Genomic DNA, 20,334 nt, shown 5'->3' with positions numbered 1-20,334 from the left:
ATTCCAATAATTTGTTCCAATAAAACTCTTAAATTTGTCCAAAAAGGTTGAATTTTAGAACAAGACCAAGTAGAATGTAAAAAAGTACCAATTTCTTGGTTACATCGGAAACATTGATCGGATAAATTTGGGTTTAATTTATTTATTTTTTGTGGTGTAATATATAATTGATGTAAAAAATTATATTGCACTAATCTTAATCGGACATTTATTGTATTTGTCATACTCTCAAGACATAGTCTTGACCAATTTTTTTCTTCAATTTTAATATTCAAGTCACTTTCCCATTTTTGTCTTGACTTATGGACTCCTTGTTTAATTGCCTGTTTTTGAATCAAATTATACATACAAGAGATGAATTTTTTAATCTTTCCTTTTTGAATTAAAGTTTCTATTTCATTGGATTTCGGCAATAACATTGTTTGACCTAATTTTTCTCTTAAATAAGCCCTTAGTTGAAAGTAACAGAAAAGAGTGTTGTTTGATACTTTATATTTATTCTTTAATTGATCAAATGACATTAATATACCTCCTTCAAAACAATCTCCTATATATCTAATCCCTTTTTGAAACCAATTATATAAAAGTTGATTATCCATTGTAAAAGGAATAAGTCTATTTTGAATTAAAGATCTCTTTGCTAATAAGGATTTCTTTGTCTCATCGTCAACATTTATCTTATTCCATAAGTCAATCAAATGTTTTAATATAGGAGATTCTTTCTTTTCCCGTATCCATTTAGATTCCCATTTATATATAAAATCTTCTGGTGTATTTTCTCCTATTTTATCTAGTTCTATTCTAATCCATGCCGGTTTATCTTTCTCAAAAAAAGATGCAATAAATCTAAGTTGATTTGCTTTATAATAATTCTTAAAATTTGGAAGTTGTAACCCTCCTAGATCAAATTTCCATGTCAATTTTTCCAACAATATTCTTGACATCTGACCTTTCCAAAGAAACTTCCTCACATATTTATTTAGCTCTTGAAAAAACTTCTGGGGTAGTTGTATTGGTAATGATTGAAGTAAGTATTGTAGTCTAGGGAATATATTCATTTTTATGGTATTTACTCTACCTACTAATGTTATTGGTAATACCATCCATTTATCAAGATCTTCTTGAATTTTTTTCAATAGTGGTAAGTAATTTAATTTATATAAGTTCTTTATGTCATTATCAACTCTTATACCTAAATATTTAATACCATTTGCTGGCCATCTAAATTGGGTTATTAATCGACATTGACTATAATCTCCTTTAGTAAGAGGTAAAATTTCACTTTTATCCCAATTTATTTTATAACCTGATATTTTCCCATATTCTTCTAATCTATAGGATAATTTACGCAACGAGTGCAATGGGTTTGTTAGATAAAGCAGAACATCATCAGCAAATAAGTTAATCTTGTATTCTTCCTGATTAACTCTGAAACCCTTAATGTCTGGGTCCATTCTAATTAATTCAGCTAATGGCTCTATCGCCAACACAAGTAAAGCAGGTGATAATGGACAACCTTGCCTAGTTGACCTTGTTAACTGAAATGGTGTTGAAATTTGACCGTTTGTCACTACTTTAGCTTTGGGATTAGTATTTAAGGTTTTAATCCATTTTATAAAAGATACTCCTAATCCATATTTTTTCCAATACCTTAAATAAAAAATCCCATTCCAATCTATCAAATGCTTTTTCTGCATCTAAAGCAACTGCCACGCTCATTTCCTCCCTCTTTTGTGCTAAATGAATTATACTAAATAACCGAGTTACATTATCTGCCGATTGTCTATTTTTAATAAATCCTGTTTGATCCATATGTACTAATTTTGGTAAGCATTTAGATAATCTGTTAGATAAGATTTTTGCTATTATTTTATAATCAGTGTTTAATAAAGAAATCGGTCTATATGATGCTGGTTTTAAAAGATCTCTATTTTTGCTATTATTAAAATAGCTGTCGAAAAAGATTCTGGAAGTTTATGCGTTCTTTCCGCTTGGTGTATTAACTCCATAAAAGGAGGAATTAATAAATTTTTAAACTTTTTATAGAATTCAGGTGGAAAACCATCTTCTCCTGGAGATTTATTACTTTGAAATGATCCTAGGGCTTCTTCGACCTCTTTCAATGTAAAAGGCATATCTAATCCCTTCTGTTCTTCCGTATTTAATTTTGGAAGAGTTATTTGTGATAAAAACCTTTCTATCTTGACATTATCATTTTGTGATTCTGATTTATACAACTCAATAAAAATTCTTAAAAGCTTCATTGATTTCTAAAGGTTTATAAGTAATTTTATTTACTCTTGTTCGAATTGCATTTATTGTTTTAAAAGTCTGGTCTGTTTTTAACTGCCATGCAAGGACCTTATGTGATCTTTCACCTAGTTCATAATATCTCTGTTTAGTTCTCATAATTGCTTTTTCTGTTCGATATGTTTGGAGTGTATTATATTGTAACTTATTAATAAGTTGTCTTCGTTTTTCTTCTGTCATATTTCTTTGAGATTCTTTTTCTAATTTTGTAATCTCTTTTTCCAATTGATCTATTTCTATCATATATTCCTTCTTAATTTTAGAAGTATAACTTATTATCTGACCTCTCAAATATGCCTTCATTGCTTCCCACAATATAAATTTATCATCAACTGAATGTGAATTTGTATCTAAAAAGAACTGAATCTGCTTTTTCATAAAATCACAAAAATCTTGACGTTTTAGTAATAGTAGTTTTAGTAGTTTTAGACTCTCACATGGTGGATTGGATAGTGGACTACTTGACAGATAGACCTCAGTATGTGCGGTTGGGAGACTGTAGGTCTGACACGGTGGTCAGCAGCACAGGAGCGCCGCAGGGAACCGTACTCTCTCCGGTCCTGTTCACCCTGTACACATCAGACTTCCAATATAACTCGGAGTCCTGCCATGTGCAGAAGTTCGCTGATGACACGGCCATAGTGCGGTGTGTCAGGAATGGACAGGAGGAGGAGTATAGGAAACTGATACAGGACTTTGTGATATGGTGCAACTCAAACTACCTGCGTCTCAATATCACCAAGACCAAGGAGATGGTGGTGGACTTTAGGAGATCTAGGCCTCATATGGAGCCAGTGATCATTAATGGAGAATGTGTGGAGCAGGTTAAGATCTACAAGTATCTGGGAGTACAGTTAGACGAGAAGCTAGACTGGACTGCCAACACAGATGCCTTGTGCAGGAAGGCACAGAGTCGACTGTACTTCCTTAGAAGGTTGGCGTCATTCAATGTCTGTAGTGAGATGCTGAAGATGTTCTATAGGTCAGTTGTGGAGAGCGCCCTCTTCTTTGTGGTGGCGTGTTGGGGAGGAAGCATTAAGAAGAGGGATGCCTCACGTCTTAATAAGCTGGTAAGGAAGGCGGGCTCTGTCGTGGGCAAAGTACTGGAGAGTTTAACATCGGTAGCTGAGCGAAGGGTGCTGAGTAGGCTACGGTCAATTATGGATAACTCTGAACATCCTCTGCATAGCACCATCCAGAGACAGAGAAGCAGTTTCAGTGACAGGTTACTATCGATGCAATGCTCCTCAGACAGGATGAAGTGGTCAATACTCCCCAATGCCATTAGGCTTTACAATTCTACCGCCAGGACTTAAGAACTTTTTAAAAGCTATTATTAATGCTTTTTGAGATAGTGATTTAGATGCCTATCATATTTTTTACTGAGTTAAGTATTGTATGTAATTAGTTTTGCTACAACAAGTGTATGGGACATTGGAAAAAAGTTGAATTTCCCCATGGGGATGAATAAAGGATCTATCTATCTATCTATCTATTGAATTAAATCTCCACCTATAAATTGATTCCTCTTTATCTATCATTATCATTGTAATTATTAAAGGAGAATGATCTGACAATATTCTTGCTTTATATTCCACATTTTTCACTCTATCTTGAATGTTCGTTGATAATAGGAAAAAATCTATCCTTGAATATGTTTTATGTCTATTTGAATAAAATGAATAATCTCTTTCTTTTGGATTAATTCTTCTCCATATATCAATCAAATTTAAGTCTTTCATCAATGATAGAGTTAATTTTACTGCTTTTGATTTTGTGACAACCTTTGTTGATCTATCTAAAACTGGATCTAGACAAAAGTTAAAATCTCCACCTATTAGTATTTTATCATGTGCGTTAACCAAATTCAAAAAGACCTCCTGTATAAATTTTACATCATTTTCATTTGGTGCATAAATATTCATAAGGGTCCATAGTTCTGAAAAAATTTGACAATGTATAATTAGATATCTCCCCGCCGAATCAATTAATACATTTTGTATTTTAATTGGTAAATTTTTATTAACCAAAATTGCAACTCCTCTCGCCTTTGAGTTAAATGAAGCTGCAGTAACATTTCCAACCCAGTCTCTTTTTAATTTCTGATGTTCTATGTCTGTTAAATGAGTTTCTTGTAAAAAAGCTCTATCTGTTTTCATTTTTTTAATGTATGTTAAAATTCTTTTTCTTTTTACCGGCCCATTAAGCCCATTAACATTAAAACTTAAAAAATTCAGTAATTTAGTCATTATTTTTTTAAATTATATTACTCCAATCTATAATAATACCTAAACTTTCAACTTACGTGGTATCCTGGGAAATCTTTCTAAAAGTCTCCATGTTGCTATGTGTGTCCCCACCAATCATCCAGGCAGAAAGATAGAAGAAAAATAGAATATAAAGAAAAAAACAAAATACCCCCCTACTAATGTGAAAAAAAAAAGAACACAACATTACCCCCCTCTGTTGTACGGGTCATGGCGATCGCCATGATTACACACGTGAATCCCGCAGTAACCGATCCAAAGCTCCCCAGCCCCCCTGCAACATAAAAAAGTATATATATATATATATATATATATATATATATATGAGAAGAAAAAAAAATACTATTCTCAATTAGTATTTCTAAAATTTTGCTTTTCTCCTCTGTATTATCCTTAAATGTCCATCACTTCTGTTCTCTGTCTCTATCTTCATCTTTAATCCATTACGTTTGGAAGTCTCTATGTGTAATTAGCCAATAAATGGAAGTTTTTGTGCGAACACCTCCGCTTCTCGATAATCGGAAAAAAATCTTCTTTTTCCCTCCTCCAAGAAAATTATCAGTGTTGCTGGATGACGCATTATAAATTTATAACCCTTTTCCCATAAGGCTTTTTTCGCTGGGTTAAATTCCTTCTTTCTCTTCAAAAGGTTATAACTTATATCAGGATAAAAAAGAACTGCTTTCCCTGCTATCATCAATGGCCCGTTTCTATTTTTGGCACTTTGGACAGCCACCTTCAGGATCTTTATCTTGGTACCTTAAGCATTTTATCAAAATTGATCGTGGATTTTGATCAGCTTGAGGTCTTGACCTTAAGGTTCTGTGAGCCCTTTCAATCTCAATTGGAGTTTCTCCTTCCATTTCCAATTTTTCAGGGATCCATTTTTGAAAAAAATTTCTTGGATCTTCTCCTTCTATATCTTCTTTAAGTCCAACAATTTTAATATTGTTTCGTCTACTAAAATTTTCAAGCTTATCAGCATTTTCCATAAATTGTTTTCTTTCTGATGTCCAGGCAGTATTCTCATCTTCCATTTTGTTCATTCTTTCAACCATGTCTTCCGTTTTAGTTTCGAAGTCCATAATTCTCTTTTCCATTTTTTCCTGTCTCTTTGTCATTTTATCAAGCATAATCTCCATATTTATCATTTTTTTATTACTTTTAATTACTTTTAATGCGCCTAATTTACGCATTATTTGCCTCAAAGTCTTTTCTATATTTCCAGAAGAACTTTTATCTCCATCTTCGTCTGATCTTTCCAGAGAATCTGACTCTCCCTCAGATTCACTTTCACTTTCGGTTGCAGTCGTAACTGGGCTTTGTAGTTCTGGTTGCTCCCGTTTGCGCATGCTCCTTCCTTCACGTTTGCGCAGTTTTCGTTGGTCTTTTCCTTTAGAAATGGCCGATGTTGCCGCAGTTTCCTGTTCCGTATCGCTGGTGGTATAATGTACCTGAGTCCGCGGTTCTTTGGTAAAAGTGGGCCTTGATTCTGCTCCAACTTGCGTTGTTTTCCCGGTAATAGTTTTCTTCATCTTCTGTTTTTGAGGCATAGCTTGAAACAATCCGGAGTAGTTTATAAGTAACTTTTAGAAAGTGTTGACTAACTTTTCTTCACTTAAACATTAATTTATTGATTTTTTACGGGAGAGCTGGGTTCCAGCGTCTCGATCCTACGTCATCACGTGACGTCCCCCTGCATCTCCTTCTTGAAGGCGGGGACTAGAGTATACAAGATTTTACATGTGACTTTATTAGGTATTCCCTACTGCTCAGAATGGCACTGTACGCCCAGGGATAGAACACTCTGACTGGGCCCCTGTTTCTTACTGTGGTTAATAGACCAGCTCCACTCATCAGGGAGGTATCCATTTCATCCGGTGCCTGCCTCGCTACCTCCTGTGAGGGCCCTTGTAACAGTACGTGGTCTATATAGTGGGACACAGAGATGCTAGGGTCTGCCTGTATCCCCTATAAATCTTAGCTACCAGACCATGGCAAAATATGGGACTGGGTACATACCCCTGGGAGAGGTGGGAAAAGATATACAGCTGACCTTCTCACATGAAGGGAAACTGGTCCTGCTAACTGGATTGTGAGTGAGCATGTTATCTATTTATTTATAAACAAACAATGAAATAGTAAACTGCGCATCTTGCTAAACAAGTGCTCATCTAAGCTACACAAAACTACAACGCTAAACTTTCAGTAACCCTTTTAACTCAATGGGTACTCCATTAAATCTCCCCGATTTATAAAACTACAAAACTAAGTATGCTATGAATGAGTACTTAACTAAGTAAATGCGGTTGTGCCCTACTGTGTCTGCAGTGCTCTTTCCTAATGGTCCTTCAGCACTGGTCATGACTTCAGCCTGAAGTGGGTCCCTGGAGACAAAGGAAAGAGACTGAGGCTCTTGCATTTGCTATTTTTAAACACCTGAGGTGCCTGGAACTGGAATCCCATGCTGTGGTGCGCAAGGCAACCAATGGGAAAGAGCTGCTCCATCCTTCAAACAGGTCAATCAGTGACTGACACAGTGACCATCAAATAAGCCAACCCCTCACATTATGTTACACTGTTTTTCTTGAGTGCTAGGCTGATCATGGTTTTCTTAAAGGAACCTCAGATAGGTTTTTGTTTCTTAGGTGTCAACTGTCTGGTGAAAACATTAGATTTTGCTGATTCCCTGGCAAGGAATCGTCATTTTTTATGTAACATGGGAATAATATTTTCAGTGGATTTGTTCCTGGCCAATGTTTATTTTCCAGAGATGCTCAAAACGTAACCAGCTCTTTGGAACTGAATCTTTTGCATTATCATGGATTTTATGTAACCATTGTAAAACACATGAACTTAATGCTTTAAATTTTACATTGTCTTATTTTGCCATTGAATTGCATTCCATGTAGATATTTATTGACCGGGATCCCACTGCATTTGCACCAATTCTGAATTTTCTTAGAACAAAAGAGTTAGATTTAAGGTAAGGAAAACTTAATTTTCACAAAATTATTCTGTAGTTACGGTATAACATTGATAGAAACATGCAATGCTGTCACTGTTTTTCCTCCTTCCTTCAAAAGCATACATCTTGGAATGATATTCAGTCAGTCCAATGAGTGCATGGAAAATTGTTTCTGTGCAGAAGGATTTATATGCTCTCATTTAAAAAGGAAAACAGGAATTGCAAGTGATAGATGGATCCAGTTGAAGAGGAGTGATAGGCAGATGGAGAAGGGAGGAGTGGAAATAGCCGCAGAGGTGTGAAGGTGATTGTTGGAGGCAAAAAGGGCTGCAGATAGTATGCAACCAAAAATAGGGGAGGTAGGTTGAGCAGATGAGAACAAGAGGAGGGGGCCCGGTGGAACTAGTGTATATGTGATGGGCAGATAGAGTTGGTGAAGGAGATGGGAAAGATGCAGGATGATGGGAGATGAGGGTGGGAAGGAGATGCATGTGCCTGCCTCACCGGAAAGGGATGTTTAAGGGTCTGGATGTTGGTGAGGGAGAAGGTGTAGAGACGGTTGGCGATGGATGAGTGGACCAGGAAGTTGCAGAGAGAGTGATTCCTGCAGAAAGGGTGAAGAGGGAAACATGAGACTGATGGTGGGTTGCATTGTAGTTGATGGTAGTTTCAAACAAAGATCTGCGGATGCATAGGCTGGTATGGATGAAAGGTAGTGACCAGGGAAACTCTCAGCCCTGTTCTTCTGGGGAGATGTGCATTTAATAGAGGTGTTACAGGTGTGGGCTCTTCCATTTGCCTATTACGCCTTCTCACCTGGATCTACCCATCACACGTTCAGTTTTGCTCCATCTCTTTATACTGGCTTTCTACACCCCAATCTTTCAGAGGGGACGTAGCCACATAAACTGTCCATTTCCTTCGTTAGCCCTCTGAGTGGTACCATTTTGTTTGTTGCTCCAGATTCCAGTATCTGTAGCTTATTGTGTCACCATTTTGTTTCATCCTAACTTCTTTGTTCCACTGACCGTAAAATGGCAGTTGTTCTACAATGTGTTTATGAAAATAATTATTTATTTATTGAGGTACAGTGTGGAATAACCCCTTCTAGCCATTCAAGCGCACTGACCAGCAATCCCCTGATTTAATCTTAGCCTAATCACTGGACAATTTATAATGACCAATTAACTTACCATTCGGTACGTTTTTGTTTTGTGGGAGGAAACTGAAGCACCCGGAGGAAACCCATATGGTCATGGGGAGAACAGACAAACTTCTTATAGGTAGCAGTGGGAATTGAACCTGTGTCATCTGTACTGTAAAGTGTTATGCTAACTACCACCATGCTGCTCAATATGTCAAACATCCTATAATTTTAGCATGATCCTAAACAAACTAAGTTATGCACAGATACCTGTCACGTACCCCATGACTGGGTTAAAGAACCAGCAGAAATGGAAAACACATTGGAGTCTGGTATTACTATGAACTAATAGTGTTTATTAGTAACTAAGCAATACAGTGATATAAATGCAAATATTATGTAATGTTATGTATATATATATATATAATATAATTAGCAAAGTTATGTATATATACATATATGTGTGGAAATAGGAACAAAACTAGGCTCTTTCAAACCTAGGGGTAAATGGGTACAGTCTTACGATGATGGAGAGAGTTCAGTTCAGTTCGAGGTAGTTAATTGAGTAACGTTGGAGAGAGAGGTGAGAAGTGAGCTGATGCCATCGATCTTCCTGTTGTCTTCCAAAATCCTGTAGTAGTCACCGACTATGACCATAAAACGTACGACCATTCTTCAATGGTGGATTTATCACCCAGGCAAGGATGAACACACAAATAATTTCCCACCGGTCGCACCTTTTCACTCTGTGAGCCACTGACCGATTCCCTGAATCAATCCTCCAAAACCCCACCTTCTTGTGGGTGCAACAAAGCTCGTTCAGTGTCCGCACTATGTGTGTCTCGTGTTGTGTCTGTCTGTGTACCAGCAGACCTGGTTTTTATCTCCACATGTTGGACACCAGCTGTCCATCAACCTGCTCCTCCATCCACTTTCTGCAGGAACCTTACAAGCAGGCAAGTATCCTCGGGGAAAAGGTAAACAAGCTGGCAGAGAAACCATAACATCAATCTTTCGAGCAGTTTCTATCTTTCTGTCTCTCATTGCACTGGATGCCTCCCTCTCTCTCTCTTAATAGCAGCACAGTTCATAGGGTCTACTCTGGACCCCAATACAAACTAGGTTTACCCATGACATACCCAAGTACCTTAAGTAAATTGTTCCATAGCCTGAATTATAAAATATTTTGGGAATGAACACATTTTCAGTTTTTGAAATCCTAGGTAATATAAGATGAATTCAAGTTCCAGTATTATATATAACTAGGATATCTTGCCTTACATTAGAATCCTCAGTTTTTAAGTTACTAACTGGTGATTGTCCAGCCAAGTACAAAGCTGTGACCAACAAATAGTGGGGTTAAAATATTGTGTACTTTTTTTTGATTGGTATAGGTGAGACAAACTCACTTTACTTATGACCTTCTAGCTAAACAAAATGATAGCTTTATATTTTGTTTGAACCATAGGACTTAGCAGAATTTGGCTATTTGGCCCATCGAGTGTGCTCTACCATTCCATCATTGCTGATTTATTATCCCTCACAACCCATTCTCCTGCCTTCTCCCCATAAACTTCTCCCTGTACTATTTAATTTGCCAGTGTTAGTTGCTGAGTAATTGCTCAATTAAATCTATTTTTCTTGGTACTAAAACAATTGGAATGATCAAAGATCATTCCAAGCAGCAGGTTTTAATTGGTATAGTTATGGAATCACTTCTGTCATCTGAAGCTTGCTAAGTGAGCTTTCTTTTCATAAGACTCTTATGGATGAACAGTCCCTGACTGTTCTTATATTTTTAAATCATTTTTAGATCTTGTTCACATGATCCATCTGTGGAAATTATTAGTTGTTGGACTGTGAATTTAACCTCGTGAGAGCTAACTCTTGTTCAGTTTTAGCATTTTAAGGGCATTCCCATGCTGACCTTAGCTACATAACAACTACATATCACAACATCTAGCAAAAGAGTTTCTGATATTTTGAATGATGCTTTCCAGTCTAACAAAACTGAAATCATATGCTGCTTGTTTTTGTTTTTTCATCTGAAATGGATAAATTCATATGGATCAATGTATTACTACATCTACCACGTGTCTTCCCATGGAAATGGTTGAAGATGTTCTGAAGACATTACAATAGATAATTTAAGTTGTCTTTGATTTTGATTGTAACATATTTTGAGATGCTGATTAAAAGCAGTGGCTCATACATTTCCCTTTTCTTGCAGGGGGGTAAACATCAATGTTCTAAGACATGAAGCTGAATTTTATGGAATTACTCCTCTAGGTATGATGTATCATTTTTTTGTTATTGAAGTATGAGGAAAAATAATTTACAGGATGTGCAGTTAATTTTAAGCTACTTATTACTCATGAATAGGTGTTCACATTAAAAGGAAGTTTTATTGTTGAAATATTTTTATTATCGGTTTATTGTTTTCAGATTTTCACAATGCTGCACCTACATTATTCTCATTCAGTCCTATGAGAATAACAGTTTTGCAGTGTATTATTTCCCCAGCATTTTAGTCAATAAAAGATAAGAACACATTAATTATACTGTTTCATTGTAAGTCCTCTCCATTGGTATTTTATATGCACTATTCTACAAACATGGAGAAAATTAAAATCATTAATAGATATGCATACAATGTCTACCAAAGCAAGACATAAATATGACAGCTTGGAAGATGATTAATTTTAGAATTCTTTGTTTTTTTTTAAATTTTTTTATTGAATTTTCAAATAGGTTACAGAAAGAAAAAAAATTATCAACCCTTCCCCCCTCCCCTTAACCCCTCCCCCCTAACATATCCCTATTAAAAAAAAAGAGGAGAAGAAAAGAAAGAAAGAAAGAAAAAAGAAAGAAAGAATGCCTGGATATCGGAAGATCCCCACATGCTCCACGGAGTTCATAATAGCTTTAATAGCTTTAATAGCTTAGTATATTTATTTCTTTCCCCAGATAACCAATAATTTTATCTTCGGAGCACCTATATATTTAATCCTATTTTTTGTAAATAAAGGCGCCAAATTTTCAGAAATATTTCATATTTATCTCTTAAATTATAAGTAATTTTTTCAAATGGAATGCAGCTAAAAATTTCATTCTTCCAACGACCTGTACTTAAGTATGAAGCCGATTTCCAAGTAACTGCAATAGCCTTTTTGGCTACTGCCAAAGCAATTTTTATGAATTCTTTCTGATATTTATTCAATTTGAATTTCAATTTTATCTCTTCAATATCGCCTAGTAAAAATAATGTTGGATTATGTGGAAGTTGTATTCCAATAATTTGTTCCAGTAAAACTCTTAAATTTGTCCAAAAAGGTTGAATTTTAAAACAAGACCAAGTAGAGTGTAAAAAAGTACCAATTTCTTGATTACATCGAAAACATTGATCAGATAAATTTGAGTTTAATCTATTTATTTTTTGTGGCGTAATATATATTTGATGTAAAAAGTTATATTGTACTAATCTTAGTCGAACATTTATTGTATTTGTCATACTGTCAAGACATAATCTTGACCAACTTGTTTCATCAATTTTAATATTCAAATCAGTTTCCCATTTTTGTCTTGACTTATGAATTCCTTGTTTAATTGCCTGTTTTTGAATCAAATTATACATACCAGAAATAAATTTTTAAATTTTTCCTTCATGAATTAAAATTTCTATTTCATTAGGTTTTGGCAATAACATTGTTTGACCCAGTTTATCTCTTAAATAAGCCCTTAATTGGAAATAACAGAAAAGAGTGTTATTTGATATTTTATATTTATTCTTTAATTGGTCAAATGACATTAATATACCTCCTTCAAAACAATCTCCTATATATCTAATCCCTTTGTGAAACCAGTTATATAAAAGTTGATTATCCATTGTAAAAGGGATAAGTTTATTTTGAATTAAAGGTCTCTTTGCTAATAAAGATTTCTTTATCCCATCATCAACATTTATCTTATTCCATAAATCAATCAAATGTTTTAGTATAGGAGATTCTTCCTTTTCCCGTAACCATTTAGATTCCCATTTATATATAAAATCTTCTGGTATATTTTCTCCTATTTTATCTAATTCTATTCTAATCCATGCCGGTTTATCTTCATCAAAAAAAGATGCAATTTGATGTAAGTTGATTTGCTTTGTAATAATTCTTAAAATTTGGTAATTGTAACCCTCCTAGGTCAAATTTCCATGTCAATTTTTCCAACGATATTCTTGACATCTTACCTTTCCAAAGGAATTTCCTCACACATTTATTTAACTCTTGAAAAAACTTCTGCGGTAATTGTATTGGTAGTGTTTGGAATAAATATTGTAATCTAGACAATATATTCATTTTTACAGCATTGACTCTACCTATTATTGTTATTGGTAACATCATCCATTTATCAAGATCCTCTTGAATTTTTTTCAATAATGGCAAATAATTTAATTTATATAAATTCTTTATATCATTATCAACTCTTATACCTAAATACTTTATACCATTTATCGGCCATCTAAATCGAGTTATTAATTGACATTGACTATAATCTCCTTTAGTAACGGATAGAATTTCACTTTTATCCCAATTTATTTTATACCCTGATATTTTCCCATATTCTTCCAATCTAGAAAATAATTTACGCAACGAATGCAATGGGTTAGTTAGATAAATCAGAATATCATCAGCAAATAAGTTAATCTTATATTCCTTCTGATTAACTCTGAAACCCATAATATCTGAGTCAGTTCTAATTAATTCAGCTAATGGTTCTATCGCCAACACAAATAAAGCAGGTGATAATGGACAACCTTGTCTAGTTGACTTTGTTAACTGAAATGATGTTGAAATTTGGCCATTTGTCACCACTTTAGCTTTGGGGTTAGTATTTAAGGTTTTAATCCATTTTATAAAAGATACTCCTAATCCATATTTTTCCAGTACCTTAAATAAAAATTCCCATTCCAATCTATCAAATGCTTTTTCTGCATCCAAAGCAACTGCCACACTCATTTCTTCCCTCTTTTGTGCCAAATAAATTATGCTAAGTTATCGAGTTACATTATCTGCCGATTGTCTATTTTTAATAAATCCTGTTTGGTCCATGTGTATTAATTTTGGTAAGTATTTAGATAATCTATTAGATAAAATCTTTGCTATTATTTTATAGTCCGTGTTCAACAAAGAAATAGGTCTATATGATGTTGGCTTTAAAAGATCTCTGTCTTTTTTTGGCAATACTATTAAAATAGCTGTCGAAAAAGATTCTGGAAGTTTATGCATTCTTTCCGCTTGGTGTATTAGCTCCATAAAAGGAGGAATTAATAAATCTTTAAACTTTTTGTAAAATTCAGGCGGAAAACCATCTTCTGCTGGAGATTTATTACTCTTAAGTGATCCTTGAGCTTCTTCGACCTCTTTTAATGTAAAAGGCACATCTAATCCCTTCTGTTCTTCCGAATTCAATTTTGGGAGAGTTATTTGTGATAAAAACCTTTCTATCTCAACAATATCATTTTGTGATTCTGATTGATACAGATCAGAATAAAAAAATTTAAAAGTTCCATTGATTTCTAAAGGTTTATAAGTAATTTTATTTACACCTGTTCTAATTGCATTTATCGTTTTGGAGGCCTGGTCTGTTTTTAACTGCCAAGCAAGAATCTTGTGTGATCTTTCACCTAGTTCATAATATCTCTGTTTAGTTCTCATAATTGCTTTTTCTGTTCGGTATGTCTGAAGTGTATTATATTGTAGCTTCTTATTAACAAGCTGTCTTTGTTTTTCTTCTGTCATATATCTTTGAGATTCTTTTTCTAATTTTGTAATCTCTTTTTCCAATTGATCTATTTCTACCATATATTCCTTCTTAATTTTAGAAGTATAACTTATTATCTGGCCTCTCAAATATGCCTTCATCGCTTCCCATAATATAAATTTATCATCAACTGATTGAGAGTTTGTATCTAAAAAAACTGAATATGTTTTTTCATAAAATCACAAAAATCTTGACGTTTTAATAATATTGAATTAAATCTCCATCTGTAAATCGATTCCTCCTTATCCATCATTATCATTGTCATTATCAAAGGGGAATGATCTGACAATATTCTTGCTTTATATTTCATATTTTTCACTCTGTCTTGAATATTTGCTGATAATAGGAAAAAATCTATCCTTGAATAAGTTTTATGTCTGTTTGAATAAAATGAATAATCTCTTTCTCTTGGGTTAATTCTTCTCCATATATCAATCAAATTTAAATCTTTCATCAATGATAAAGTTAATTTTGCTACTTTTGGTTTTGTAACAACCTTTGTTGACCTATCTAAAACTGGGTCTGGACAAAAATAAAGTCTCCACCTATTAATATTTTGTCATATGCGTCAGCCAAATTCTAAAAGACCTCTTGTATAAATTTTACATCATTTTCATTTGGTGCATAAATATTCATAAGAGTCCATAGTTCTGAAAAGATTTGACAATGTATAATTACATATCTCCCTGCAGAATCAATTGATACATTTTATATTTTAATTGGTAAAGTTTTGTTGATCAAAATTGTAACTCCCCTCGCTTTTGAATTAAGTGAAGCTGCTGTACCATTTCCGACCCAATCTCTCTTTAATTTTTGATGTTCTGTCTCTATTAAATCTGTTTCTTGTATAAAAGCTATATCTATTTTCATTTTCTTAATGTATGTTAAAATTCTTTTTCTTTTCACTGGTCCATTAAGCCCATTAACATTAAAACTTTAAAAATTCAGTAAATTAGTCATTATTTTTAATGGGGTTACTCCAGTCTATAATAATATATAATATTTCAACTCTCATAGTATCTTGGGGAATTATTTTAAAATTCTCCATGTTGCTATGTGTCTCCCCTCCGATCATTCAGGCAAAGAAAGAAAAATAAAAGAAAAATAGATAATAAAGAACCCCCCCCCCCCGCTAATGTTGTGAATGAAAAAAAACACATTACCCCCCTCCATTGTGCGGGTCATGGCAAACACCATGATTGCACACGTGAATCCCGTAGCGATCGATCCGAAGTTTCCCCAACTCCCCCGTAACATGAAAAAAGTATATATAAGGGAAGAAAAAATAATATCACTACTGTCGATTAATATTTCTCAAATTTTCACCTTTCTCCCCCTGTATCATATAATTAAAAGTATATTTAAATATTCTTCTGTCCTTAATGTCCATCAACTCACTTCAGTGTCCCCATCTTCATCTTTAATCTGTTTCACTTTTAAGTCTTTACTGTGTCTAGTGAATATTTGGGAGTTATTGTGCAAACTCCTCTGCATCCCGATGATCAGTAAAAAATCTTCTTTTTCTGTCATCCAAAAAAATTATCAGTGTTGCCAGGTGGCACAGTATAAATTTATAACCCTTTTCCCATAAAACTTTTTTCGCTGGGTTAAATTCCTTCTTTCTCTTCAAAAGGTCATAACTTATATCAGGATAGAAAAGAACTGCTTTCCCTTCTATCATCAATGGCTCATTTCTCTTTCTGGCACATTAGGCAGCTGCCTTCAGGATCTTATTTTTAATGTTTTTAATTCTTTTAATTCGTGCATTATTTGCGCCAAAGCTTCTCTTATGTCTCCAGAATATCTTCCACCTCCAACCTTTTCCTCCTGTTCTTCTTTTACCTCCTCATCTTCATCTGTATGTTCCGGAGAATCTGAATCCTCTTCGGGTTTATTTTCACTTCCGCTTCCAATCGTAGCTGGGATTTGTAGTTCAAATTGCTCATGTTTACGCATGCCCTTTCCTGCGCGCATGTGCAGTTCCTGTTGTTCCTTCTTGGAAACTGTTGATGTTGCGGCCGATTCCTGTTCTATATTGCTGGAGGTAAGATGCACTTGAGTCCGAGGCTTCTTCATGGTGGCCGGCCCAGCTTGTACTGTCTGCAAAGTAGAAGTTTTCTTCTTTGTCTGTTTAGGAGGCATATCTAAGGAAAATCCTGAGTAATTTAGATGTAGTTTTTAGAAAATATTTACTAACTTTTCTTCACTTAAACATTAATTTATTATTTTCTATGGGAGAGCTGGATTTCCACGTCTCGATCCTACGTCATCACGTGACGTCCCCCTAGAATTCTTTGTTGGATATTATTAGAAATTGAGAAATCTTGAAGGCAAATGAGTCAGTAGCTCAAGAGGAGAAGAGAATCAGGAAATGTATTACTCATATAGGGATATGTTGAAACGTTACTGGTTCTTGTCTCTGTGCCAAACTTCTTTAAAATTTCGATGGTATTATTACTGCTGTTCAGTTCAGCTGGCTATGCATTGTAAATTGGTAGGTAGAAAGTATAAAATTAAAACTGCAAATCAAAAATCAAATGTGTGTGAAGAGTGGGTGTGGAGAGAAACAATATTGCTTTCTCGTTGAATACAAATGTACACACAAGTGTAGTTCAGTGCACTTGCTCTTTTGTTCAACCAACCAACTCCTGAGAAATGATTGAAATATACTTTACCAATTCTTCAATGTTTAAGTTTATGAAAACCTAATTGACAAGTGGACATGCTATGAATCACCCACAATTTGTTCATGTATATGTGTGATGTGGCAATATGTTACTACCAATTTGTTTTACAGGATTGCTTGTTCTTTATGGAAATCAAAAATTAATGCCTCTCTTGGCTGAACCCTTCAAAGTTAAAACAAACCTTAAACCATAATTTTGGGATGTCTTATTTCCAAATGCCTTTACTTTCTCTTATTATCTAAATATAACCTGGATTTGGGCCCCTTCTTTGAACCTGTTAGTGTTTTACTATTTAGCCTTAATTTTTCCACTAACTTTAATAATGTTAAGATTGTGTTTTTCTTTTAAACAATTAAAGCATGGTTTTTAAACCGTTATTGATCATTTCACAGAATCTAAAGGTTTCAGGCTGATTATTATTCTGCAACTGCTACTCATATTAAGGGGTGATGTGGTTACAAGAACCACAAGAAACATAAAATTGCTTCTAAATTTTTTATCATCTTTCTATCATCACTTAATGAAAAACCATATTCTGCCTTTTGAGACTTACTGAGATTGGAGAGGGTTATTTAGTGTTTATGTGATCCATCTACCACAGATTTTTGTATTGAAGAATGTCAGAGGTTTGTTATCAATTGGGAGTGTAGCAGATAGTTGGACATAGTAGACCTTGCAAGAGGTAATGAAATGAAGCCATTTTCTTTCTATTTGTTTTTGTATTCTTATTTAGTTCGCCGCCTATTGCTATGTGAAGAACTTGAACGATCATCATGTGGTAGTGTTCTCTTCCATGGGTATCTGCCCCCTCCAGGTAATTTTGACTTTAGTTTAAACTACAGCTGAGTATTTCCACAGGTGACTGGTATTGCTTGACACATGACACGACAGCCTTTTATAAAGTTGTATCTTTGTGTCACCTATATGCAACCTACTAACAACTAATGTTTTATTACTATTAGAGCTTTATTTGGGTTTCATTTTTGTTCATTCTTTAAATACACTGCTATCTGCTTTGTTGTGAACAAATGATATCAAGACTACAAATTTCTCTACAGGCGATTTGCTCTGCATCGCCTGGAAGGGATCTATTTTGTCATTTGGGATGAATATGCATGTAATTTCATCTCATTGCCTTCCCCCAACTAATGTTCTGCAATTAACCTGAGAGAAAATTCATACACCAATCAGACTAAAAGCCCTAGGTAACACACCCTTGTCAAACAAAGAAGGTGATACTGTTTGAGAACTGGTATTCCAGTGTGCATTATTTTAAAAACTACAAGACCAATTTTGTGGTCTCAATTTTGTCTTGCCTGTGGCTTCATATTAAAATTCTGATTCCCAGTTATATTTTTAAATCCTTCAGTGATATTGCCTCCATTTATGTTCAAAAATTTTCTGAAAGTGATACCACAGATTGATAGTGGTGTGGAAGATGCTTAGTGTGCCTGTCTTTATCAGCCGAGGTTTCGAGACTTCATGTTAAGATTTTTATTTTATTATATACATACTTTAGTTTTTTATTATTATGTATTGCAATATACTGCTGTTGCATTACAACAAATACCACAATATGGTTTACTGTGATAGTAAACCTGATTCTGAGACTTCACATTACAATTGTTGAAAAGGTCAGTTAGCCCATACTTTGGATATTCTGTGCAGTACTACTCACTAAGTTATAACATGTATGTAATCATATGATTGCAGAAAAGATTTAGAAAGATGTTGCCTGGATTGGAGGCTTTGAGATGAGGAAAGGTTGGATAGGTGAGTGCATTTTCCATGGAGCAAAGGGCACTGAGAGGTGACGTTATAGAGGTATGTAGAGTTGAGAGGCTTTGATAAGATAGATGATCAGTGTCTGTATCCGTTGTTAGGTTTGTCCAAATGAGCTGCCAGATGGAGATAGTAGTGTCTGGAACAATAACAACATATAAGATGCATCTCGATAGGGATTTCAATGAACAAGGCATAGAAGGATATGGAATTAATGCAAGAAAGTGGGATTCCTACAGATGGGTATAATGATCTGCATAGCTGTGAGCAGCAGAATTTGTTTCTATACTTTTCAACTCTTAAGTCTGTGGATATAGTTAGTATTAAATTATCAGATACAATAATATAAAATATGTATTCAGACTTAACTTGAATTTTAGATTTATTTATTTTAACTTCCTTTAAATCAAGCATATTACATATACCGTAGATTTCGCACTACAGAGCGCACCTGATTAAAAGCCGCTGGCTCTAATTTTAGAAAGAAAATCAATTTTGTACTTGTACAAGCCGCACTGGATTTTAGGCTGCAGGTGTCTCACGTTGTAATATGAGATATTTACACAGAAAGATATTACACGTGAGGATTTTTTAACTTTTAATTAAATCCATATGGTAACATAAACAAATACATATTGCAAATGCTTTTTTTCGAACCGTGCCTGTAACACGGCTACTTTTAAATATACATACGTATCGGTAACACACAAATTACGTTGCGTATACATTCCAATATCTCCTAACGACTGGTAAAAAAATATATACTGCAGCCTACCAGGAAAAGTTATTGATCGCCTTTAACTTAAAAGCAGCGTTCGCTCGGGTCTAATGCCGCTCGCCCCCCACCTTCCCGTTTATCGCAAACCGGTATTTCCCACAAGACGCGGCGAAACCGGATGTGACGTCATAGTATCCCGGGATGTAGTACTTCTAACTTTAACTAGAAAATACTAACAAATGAATTACTAAGCGAAAATATTATAAACTAAATAACTGCCATAAAGGCAGCACAATGCTTTTCTTCGAATGTTTTCCATGTTGATGAGGGTGAGTACAAATGACTGATTTACAATAATTTAATTGTGAAAGTGCGCTTGATTTATCGTAAAATTTCATTGGACCTCTGTGAATTACTCATCAATTTTATTGGTCTACTGTTACGAGGCAAAATGTTTTTGGCGGCATGAAAAAAAATCATGCATTAGCCGCACCGTAGTAAAGGCCGCAGAGTTCAAAGCTGTTCAAAATGTGGGAAAAAAGTAGCGGCTTATAATCCGACATCTACGGTACTTGAACTTAATAATTCAGATTTAGAAACAATTTGTGTTTACATTTACTTTTTATTGATGCTAAATTACAGAATTA

General features: G+C 34.5%; 1 protein-coding gene across 1 annotated transcript in view; it reads left to right on the top strand.

The window, feature by feature from the left end:
- Positions 1-20,334, top strand: part of kctd3 (potassium channel tetramerization domain containing 3) — a 107,009-nt gene that overhangs the window by 52,983 nt on the left and 33,692 nt on the right. Inside the window, exons 4-6 of the mRNA XM_073050839.1 lie at positions 7,490-7,563; positions 10,920-10,978; positions 17,921-18,001. Of these exons, the coding sequence (XP_072906940.1) occupies positions 7,490-7,563; positions 10,920-10,978; positions 17,921-18,001 (214 nt within the window). The remainder of the gene's footprint in view (positions 1-7,489; positions 7,564-10,919; positions 10,979-17,920; positions 18,002-20,334) is intronic.

This window comes from Hemitrygon akajei, chromosome 7 (genome assembly GCF_048418815.1).
Source record: "Hemitrygon akajei chromosome 7, sHemAka1.3, whole genome shotgun sequence".
Classification (NCBI taxonomy): domain Eukaryota; kingdom Metazoa; phylum Chordata; class Chondrichthyes; order Myliobatiformes; family Dasyatidae; genus Hemitrygon; species Hemitrygon akajei.
Note: the sequence above shows the minus strand (reverse complement) of the source record. Positions and strands in the feature narration are given on the sequence as shown.